The 10,007-nt window shown below is 37.5% G+C and overlaps 1 protein-coding gene across 1 annotated transcript in view; it reads right to left on the bottom strand.

Moving 5' to 3' along the window:
- Nucleotides 1-279: 279 nt before the first annotated feature.
- LOC137299062 (homeobox protein LOX2-like) overlaps nt 280-10,007 on the bottom strand; it is a 33,180-nt gene continuing 23,452 nt past the window's right edge. Inside the window, exon 2 of the mRNA XM_067831547.1 lies at nt 280-2,672. Coding sequence (XP_067687648.1) covers nt 2,383-2,672 — 290 coding nt within the window. The 3' untranslated portion in view covers nt 280-2,382. The remainder of the gene's footprint in view (nt 2,673-10,007) is intronic.

The raw sequence follows: 10,007 nt of genomic DNA, 5'->3' as shown, positions 1-10,007 counted from the left end.
TTACATAGGAACAACAATCTCTTAAAATTCTTTCCAGTGTCAATGTTAACACATATGCATGGAGTGTGTGACATGTGTGTTCATCTTCAGATAAGCATAAGCGATCGGTAATCTTAAAACTCTCTCTCTCTCTCTCTCTCTCTCTCTCTCTCTCTCTCTCTCTCTCACACACACACACACACACACACACACATCTGTGCAGCAATTGTTGTGTTCCGTGGCAATCAATGCCTACACAATAAACAATCGTCATAGAAAATAAATCACAGACATTAGTGCTATTGTCAAATTTGTTTTATTTGAGGTAAAGTAAACATTAAACATTCACAATACTGACAAGAAGCCATAGTGACATTTTCTCGTTTAAGACAGCTTACGTAACAAAGATATAGCAAGGGAATATGTCAAAATATCAGATGCATTAACAAAAAATAAGAATACAATTTCCAGTTGTTTACACTGAACCGATAAAAACAGACATGCACTACAAATATTCTCGTCTTGTTCAGAAAAGGAGTTCTCGTTGGAGTAATTTCCCTTGATTTATACGTGAAGGAGTTGTTCCCCTTTATTACCTTCTCGTTTTGAAATTGCGAACCAAACGTCCACTTGTATTAAATAGGTTTCTTTGTATTCTACAGGACATATACAACACATTTTATAGATTTCACGTGTTATACCACACATTCTCGTTATATTTACCCAATAATTCAAATACCGTCTTGCTTTTTTCACATGGTCGGATGATCACAATTATATTTTTGTGCTCTATGCATACTCATATAATAATGACAAAGCTTGTACTTCATGAACACACCTCGTATGCCATGACTGAACGGATTTATCTTACCTTTGTGCAAAACGCTAAATCTAGTTTTATACTGACCCAAATTATCATTCAGTTCCGACTAACTCTACTTTTGAACAAAGTATGTGTTTGAGCAATTGAAGTCTGGTATTTAAATGGCACTCATTTCATTAAATATATTATTTGGAATAAAACATGTTACTACATAATACGTTCATTTAGATTGCACAGACATTGTCAACGGAGAGGCCAGTTATATACGCTGGTGATAATTAACATTGGACATTTACTGACATATGAACAGCCCTGTTGTCCGCATATATTACACTGAGTAGGACATCGGTATGTTCCGATTGACACAAATATACATGAACAGTCAAACACCGTTTTGTCGAAGATAAAATGGCCTACGTAACTGCTTACGAGACGTAAGGGACGTCTTTATATAATTTGAGTATGTGTTTGTATGCATTCAGTTGCATTTCATATATAGAGCGCTGTCGTTCATATATAGAGCGCTGTCGGTAAACAAAGATGGGCCTGGCAATCCAACGACTGAAACCATGCGAAATGAACAAGGAATACAAGGACAAGCTTATATATGGAAACAACCGATTGTTCGACACATCAAATTACGACAGAACGGTGATTGACTGTAATTGTTCCTTTCATTTTGAATCATTTCTTAACCCTGGTAGAATCAGTATGTGGTTTGAGGAAAATAAATAAAGATGATTTGTCATGGAAATATCTTCATAATAAGATATATCATATGAATATGGTGTTTAGATACAGGGAGTCGCTTTGGCGTGGTTTTGTAACTATATTGCCAGCTATTGCTAAATACAACCAAGGTTTGTTTACTAAACGAGTTGAAACCAATGCTAAACATGTTTCCGAAACCTTTAAATGAATTCAATAAAAGGATATGAAAAAATGTACGCAGAGGAATTAAAGACAAACGAAGATACACGACTGAATGGCAACATGGAGTTTCAAACGTTCATTCATCATGGACAATATTTCTCGTTTTGTCTCATAAACCCTGACATTTTAAGAACAAAATCCAGGGTTCGCACTAGTTGACATGTTTGTTTGGGGTTAACGGACATCTACAGTTTATGATTGTCATACTACAACAAAAAATCCCAAATCTCATGGTGACGTCATTTATGACGTCATGACGTTTGGCATCAGTTCCTCCCTGCTAATGTCCTCTACTGCAACACAAAGGCATATTTGACGACTGATATTGACACCAACACATGACGTCAGCAGTTTCGGTGTACACAGTTACGTCACATCCGGTGAGATTTTGGTTCTATCACGGCAAAGTTTTATCTTTGGATTTTCAGTTTCAACAGAACCTATGAGGTATCTAGTGATTAACACTTTGTAGGAAATGAACTTGAAAATATCTCCTCAAAATAATACCCGTGTTCACACTTTCGCAATGAAATCTGCAGTAGATGATCTTCAGTTAGTTCGCAGGCTCTTTATGAGCGTAGACCTGAAGTCGTCTATCGTGTTTTACCCGTTTAAAATGGCAGCTTACACCTGAACGGTTCGCAGTTTCACCTTGAATTTTCATTGCCAGGATCGTCACTTAGATCGTCTGACATACTTTCGAATTTTTTTCCACCTTCGTTCATTTCTTTTATTGCGAGTTTTTCCTTCTTCAATTTCATTCGTCTGTTCTGAAACCATATTTTTATCTGTCTTTCCGTGAGGCATAGCGCATGCGCAATCTCTATCCTCCGTTTTCTGGTAAGGTAGTGATTGAACTGAAATTCCTTCTCAAGTTCCAATGTTTGGTACCTGCTGTATGTCTGGCGGCCACGTCGACGCTGTGCGGAGTTTGGCCCTGGAAAAATAAACAATGACATTTTCTTAATTGAACATTCCAAAAACACTTCAAATATACGACCAGCATATGAGGTAAATTATTTCGACTTATCCTCTTATTCAGTCTTATTCACTTTCGCACAGGTGTGACTGTATTTTCATTGTTTCACATAACATACCGAGTTTTAGTACACGGAAAAACTTGATATATATTTCAACCTTTAGCCCTAATTAGCAATCGCGGTGTTATCACTTCCTCTATGAGTGACATATCCATTTCTGCAATGATCTGCGATGACTGTTTTTAAGACAAGCATTGTTGGTTAAATACAATTATTATGAAACAACGTTTTATGAAAATGGTTGGAAATTAGGATTACGTATGAATGATTCCTGCGCTTGTTATTTTCAGGCAGTTCTATATAAGTAATCGAAAATTCTATGAACTAGTTTCATAACCGGTTTATATTTTATATATCAGTAAAGTCATTCTTCAATAGACGCGTCAAAACCCTTTCCACATCCATAAGAAATATCTGCTAAAAGCAGAGTCGATTGTAAAGACAGGATTGTTTAAATTTTAGGACAACGCGAATACAGTACAAGAAGATAATACGCGAATACAGCACAACAAAACAACACATCACATAGGAATCAACACCGACATTAACAGCCAATGATCATTTTTTTTTTTAATTTTTAAATTTGATATGCCTCATATAACGGGCATGCCGTTAAAGCACGCACTCCTAATTACAAGCAATTGCATTGATGCTTGCCATGTATATTTCATTGTTTGTTTTCATTTTCAATTAACTTTCCCCGGCGTTCCTGTGACCGCTGCAAGCTATTATTGACCGACCCCCTACATTGATGGTTTGCTCTGCAATCCATACCACCTGCTTGCCGTACCAGACAAAGACTGACCATCATGTGTAAACCACACCAGCGTCTGATAGGATGGTTGCACATGATCCGTGAGTGGACACTGGTCAGAGAGTGACCAGAAACAAGATTTATGTTAACTAAGATAAAAAAGAATGAAATATGGATGTTAGAGGTAAACAATGGATGTCTTTCGGACGCAGATGATGTCGTGTGGACCATGGGTGTCCTCTTTGAAATTCATTCTTGGACTATTTTCCCCGCCCGGTACACTGGCAATAAATTAGTGCGCATTGTTACAAGCGCGAGGGGGGTGAAGTAGCATTGAGAGATGTATTCATGCACTTCAAAGCCTTTGAAGATTTATATGGACTTGTATTGTTATTCAAAGAAGTAGAATCAGTGGTCGTAGGCCCAACACCGACTAAAAATAAATATAGCAGACAGCGTAGCCCAGATCATTTCATAGTGACCAAAACATGTAGCAGAAATTAATTCGATTTATGGGATTTTCTTTGAGTCTGACAGAAAATAGGAGAAGAATTTGTAAAGATGGTAATAACTGGAGAGGCCCCTCGAGACTGCTGAATATTTTTTGCATTTATGGGAGGACAATAAGTATGATTTTACTGCAGTTTGATGGTTTCTCTGGTAATAAATTGCTATTGTTCGAAGATTTGGATTCTGAATCACCTGCATCAGTTTGGATACAATGTAAAACTGGCGTTGTCTTGATTCTGTACAAAGGGAGCATTCAATGCCTCTGGATTGTCAACGACGTTCATGTTTGGATCCGCAACAGAAAAAAATGTTTTCTAAAATGAAGCTAATCAAACTTTATTATAAACGATTGATATATTACTTAGAATCATTGTGTATTTCCATCATGGTTATGAATTATCGTTCTGAATATTATTATTCAATAAAACACAAAACACTGCATTCGTTCATGGATTTGTGGTATATATTGATAATGTCAAATACACTTTAAGCTGGGGAGAGTAACTTATGTCTGATGGTGTCTGGGAGTTAAACAAATAAGAAATAATTCGATGGTGATGTGTTTGACGTTTGAGAAATAATTCGATGGTGATGTGTTTGACGTTTGTAATAACTGCGTACTAGACTTCAAGGTTGCATTGTTGTCATTCTTGTAAAATACTTTATCAAACTCGTTTACACTGGTTTAGTCAAATCCAATTTTGATGTGTTTGTTTTCGTTTACCAGTCCTTTACTTATCTAACACAATGGAAGTGTACTATGACATACGCATATTTACCAAAAGAGTAGAATATTGAATACAGTGACAATCGGATGTATGCAGACCTGTGAAAATCATTGGCTGTGTTTTCTAATACATATACTGCTATATATAAGTTAAAACATCGCCTACAAGAATACCGAGGGGATAGTAAAGAATGCTTCCAACAAATTCCACAGTCTATCTCATGATCTCTCTAGAGCCATTAAAGCACCAACCTCCCACCCGGAACAGTTTATGTAAATTGTGTTTTACCATAGACGTTATGGTTCGTGTCTTTCTCAACGGTGGCCTGTCCAACAAGTGCTTAAGTTTACGTCCTCTGTAAGTGTATGACTGTTGGTACATAAGAAACGTTTTATTGTACCTACCGCACGTCGTTCAATATAATTACTGGCATTATCAGTTTATTGGTTATGACATTGAGTCGGTGCACCGTCATTTGTGACCGTGTATCTGTTTTATGACGAAACGTCATTTGCAGTCAGAAAGTGACATGATCGGTACAGGTACAGTGGAAGCTGTGTAAACCGGCACTCATTGGGACTGAGGAAATAATCCGGTTTAGACAATGTCCCGGGTTTATAGAGCTGATGATAAATGTACAGCCCACGGATGGGACTGAGATTTTATGTTGGTGTTGACAACTTGGCGGATTGGACAGATGCCGGTTTTGACAGCTTCCTTTGTACTCATTTTTACACTTGAATGACATATGATATGTTGGTGTGCTAAAAATGTGTTCGTAGGGAGTGGCTGATAAAATGACGATGCGAACTGAAGTTGTTACTCCAGTTTAGCTAGTATCTGCCTGGAATACACATCACGGTGTCAAAATATTATACCGCCGCTATAATAAGAGACTGGCAATTAAACAGAATGGCATATGTTTCTGAAGTGATGGAAATTTGACAAACCAACAGAACACGACACTCGTCTTTAAGTCTCATCTAGGTCTCATGATGTTTATAACATTTCTGGACGCTCGCTGTCGTTTTTTCCAGGACATTAACCATTACAGGTACTTTTCCTAATCTGTAAACACATTACATGTCTAGCACGTGACACTAAAGTAAATAAACACCATTCAGTCTTTAAAGGTGACAAGTAATGCTTGATTCTGTCTCAGACCCCGAACAGTATTATTTCCTCTTTATTTCAACCATTAATCTGATGCAAAAGCAATTTATTTTGTTTTGCCTTTGAATCGCCCATCTCACGTGGGCTTCCTTTCAATTTATGCAATGTAATCAAAGTTATATGTTATTCAGAAACATAAGCCTTTGTCTAATAAGTCTTCTAACATAATTCTTTCCAGGTATTACATATTTCACTGTGACCATTCTTGTTTATCGATATGTCGAAACTCAAATAATGCATCTAGCTACCAGAAGATCGACAAGGGAACGAATCTGTGATTCGCACCAGATCGATGTTTATAGTCTTCACTAATCTAAATTGCAATAGAACATAAATAAACTTACTAATAACCGAGTAGAATTTAACATTCTCTGAATCTGAATACCACTGGTCCGCTGTATAGAACATTTTATTACATACCCATGTAAACTAAGGATAGTAACACTTGGAAGCAGATACGAATGACGCGGGTAAATTCCGCATGGCTCCCCAGATTCCTTTGCGTTCTAACGGGGCAACGGGATCGGGTGGTCAGGGTCGCTGACTTGGTTGACATATGTCATCGGTTCCCAATTGTGCAGATCGATGCTCATGATGTTGATCACTGGACCGCCGCCATATAGCTGGAATATTGCTGAGTGCGGCGTAAAATTAAACTCACTCACTACTTCCTCCAAAGCTCTTTGCAACAGATTAATGCAAACATTTCGAACTCGTTTCTCTGCTCCCGTGATATCGCACGTTCAGTACAAAACATCAAATGCACGAGTATGACGTTCTTTATATAGCTTGTTCTCTTATATTTTCACCCACTTCAAGAGAATAACTACGGGTAGGCCAGGACCAGTTAAGCGTTTTTGCTGAACACCTGGTGTCATCTCTGATTTTCAATGAGATCCAGTCACATGCCTGTTATGCTTTTCACATCATCTGTGATCGGTCTATTTCAGAAATAAACCTGACTCATAATCCCCATGCGTGGACGTTTTGTGATTAAGAGGCTTAATGTGAGACCAGATATAAATATTACTCAATATTGATCTCACAAATTGTTTTTTATCTTTTTCATAGTAATCGAAAGTACATCTGTGCTGAAATAAAACCAAATTTTCACATAATTTGAATCAAACTACTCCCTGTATATTTTCGTGTTGAAAATCTATTCTTCATTCTGGACAATTATCTTAAAAGTATCGCGGGGTATTGTTGGCGGTGCGACATGGAATAGCATAGAGGAAGCTGTTGTATGCCGCACACGTCCCGACCAGTTTTAATACGCGATCACGGCCATATTGACCATGATGGGTTGCATGCTGGACCACGTGTGACCACGACTGGACGTCTGATGACCAGGGAGTTTTGGGACTAATGCGTCTTGGGTCCAACACTGACATAAATCTTGGTCGTGATAGCGAGCTGATGAGCCATATTGAAATTCGCGGCATGAAGCGCTTTAATCTGGAGAAAGCCCGTCAGCTCAGAGGTGTCTTCGATTGGATCAACCAGGCCGTGTGACGGATTGGTTTTTGACACTCCGCGCTTTTAAAGTCATATATTAAAAACATTCGGAGATAGCTGGATTTTGCCATATTTATCGTTTCTTTCATGCAGAATTGATGTCATTTAAGAAAATTTCTACACAGAGCCTGCACGGAGACCAATTTCTCTATATTCAGCAAGGAAGGCATATGTTGAAGAGCGCCAGTAATCTTTTAATTTCGGATATTTATTGTTTCTTTCAAAGAGCATTAATTCGACTTAATAGAGGTAGTAATGGACAAAAGTTGGCTAAGTGGAACGTCTAGGGCGAAGACGAAGGGGGAAATACATTCCGACGCATTGCTCCACAATGAAAACGGTTCATTGAATAACGACATTCTTTGGCACTTCGACTGTTATACTTTTACACTCTACATGAACTCTACCTGGCCTGTTCCGCTTCATATTTGATTTTTCACTGATGTGCATTTTTTATTTTTTTGACACAGAGTGGTTTCTTGATGGATTGAACGAAACAGACTCAACGTAGTCTGTTTTTGATAATCGCGTTTGCTGGCTGTAGCAGATTTTGGCATTTCAGTGTATATTTCAAGTATATCCTACCGAAACCACACACCTTGTATCCGTCGCCTGATCCGAAGCATTTTCCCCTTATCTTTACGGCGTTCTTGTTCATACCCCCAATAGGTGTTCTAAATGAGTTTGGAAATATATCAATCTTAATTGAAATGTATTAGAAAATTACAAACCTAAAGAGCACAGAGTGCATATCCTTTTAGAAGTACTTGACTCGGAGATGTGAAATGTGTTTCTAATTTGACAGTGATGGTATGTAATTGACTCGGGCCTTAATGGGCTTGTTGAAAGGGGGTGGTCTATATGCGAACTTCTTGCTTATTGGCAAAAACGATAAACGCGTATATATCTCATTTGTGTCATAGAGAACAGGAACAAATATGAATATTTGATTCCCATAAGCAAGCAGAGTGACTTACACACCGCTGGATATGTAGAGATGAATCTTGTCCTGAGTATGGGTAGCACAATCAAGCTCTCGATGAATATTTGTTTGTAACCTTTGTTCAACATCACCCTAAACCTACAACGTGATATGTTCTAAAGTATCCAAATCAAGTTTTACAGAAGGAACAGTTTTCGTTACGTTATCACGAAATGTACGTGTACGTATAATTCAAGAGATGCAGAAACTTCAGCCATGAACGAAGCTGTTTTATTGACGTAAACAAAATGTGAAATGCATATAGAAACGACAGAACACTTTCCGCATTCATTATCTCTGTCAAAAGCTGAGCTGATCGTACAATTACCAATATGTAATAAATTCATTTAGTTAATCAGCCATGGTTGATATCTATTCACTATTTAATACAAGTATTGTGGGTTGAGGTTCAAATCAATCATTCAATGAACACATCTCCGAGTAAATTCAGCATGCAACCACTAATAGTGACCTATCCTTGCAAAATCATCTTTGATGTTTATTTATAACTCGGGCACCTTGCCTAACATAGAATGAGCTTGACCTTTTTATACTGCTGTTATGATTATTGATTGGTGACGGTAGTATATTTCCCCTGTATGAGCTAAAATAACACGTGTTCTGACCTATTATAAAATATGTAATTACAAGCATGATTGACAATTATGTGTTAATGAGTATCTATACTCAAAGCATTGCTTCTGTCTAAATGGTTTGACATTGCTAGAAGGATGGATCAATCTCATAAAGATCTGTGAATATCTGGAGTGAATTGTTCCTTTTGTTGCTTTGGGGGCTATCCATTAACGTAACCATTTTTCATTGAAAACGTCGTATTGGAGATCACAATGTTTAGTTCGGGTGTTTTGTTATTACGAACCCATTTTAGTGACATATATCACGAATTAACGGGAAGTGTCAAAACATATGGCGGGAACTTAATACGAATAGCGGTTTCAAAGTGTTTCGCTGGATTCCTGATTTTCGTTTTGCTTTGAGTATACTATTTCACGCACTGACACTAACACTACTATGTTGTCTAAAGGTAATAAGTGTGTAATAAATCTCAATCGGCCCATTATGTTCCCACACAGCGGCTTGAAACTTAATAGGTGTCAGTTTCAAAATGGTGTGTGATATCATCAACGCAGACAAGTCAATTGTAATAAAGGTAAACAAACGGTATGAACATCTGTACAGACAGACACATGTGTTGCAATGTATACCAATATAAGTGCGTATGTTGACAGCTTTAATTGATTAAAAGATATGTCGATAGCCCTGAGAGTTATCACAAAACATTCGATAACACAAAACATCATGCAGAACATGGTGTATATGTGTTTTTGGTCGTTAATGAATTTTCAAATTAGTCTGGTTAAGCAAATATTTGTTGTGTGTATTTCTCGTCTCAAGGCATTCATAACATTGATATGATAACTGAAATCGACACTGCAATGTCTGCGCATACGTAATTTAGTGCATGTGGTAATATATTCTATATTAGCTGCTCTTAAGATAATAGGAACACACTCCGTCATCACAACTTAACCTTTTGGTGTGACAG

The sequence above is a fragment of the Haliotis asinina genome, chromosome 10 (genome assembly GCF_037392515.1).
Source record: "Haliotis asinina isolate JCU_RB_2024 chromosome 10, JCU_Hal_asi_v2, whole genome shotgun sequence".
In the NCBI taxonomy this organism is placed as follows: Eukaryota; Metazoa; Mollusca; class Gastropoda; order Lepetellida; family Haliotidae; genus Haliotis; species Haliotis asinina.
The sequence above is the reverse complement of the archived record's forward strand: the minus strand, read 5'-3'. Positions and strand labels throughout refer to the sequence as shown.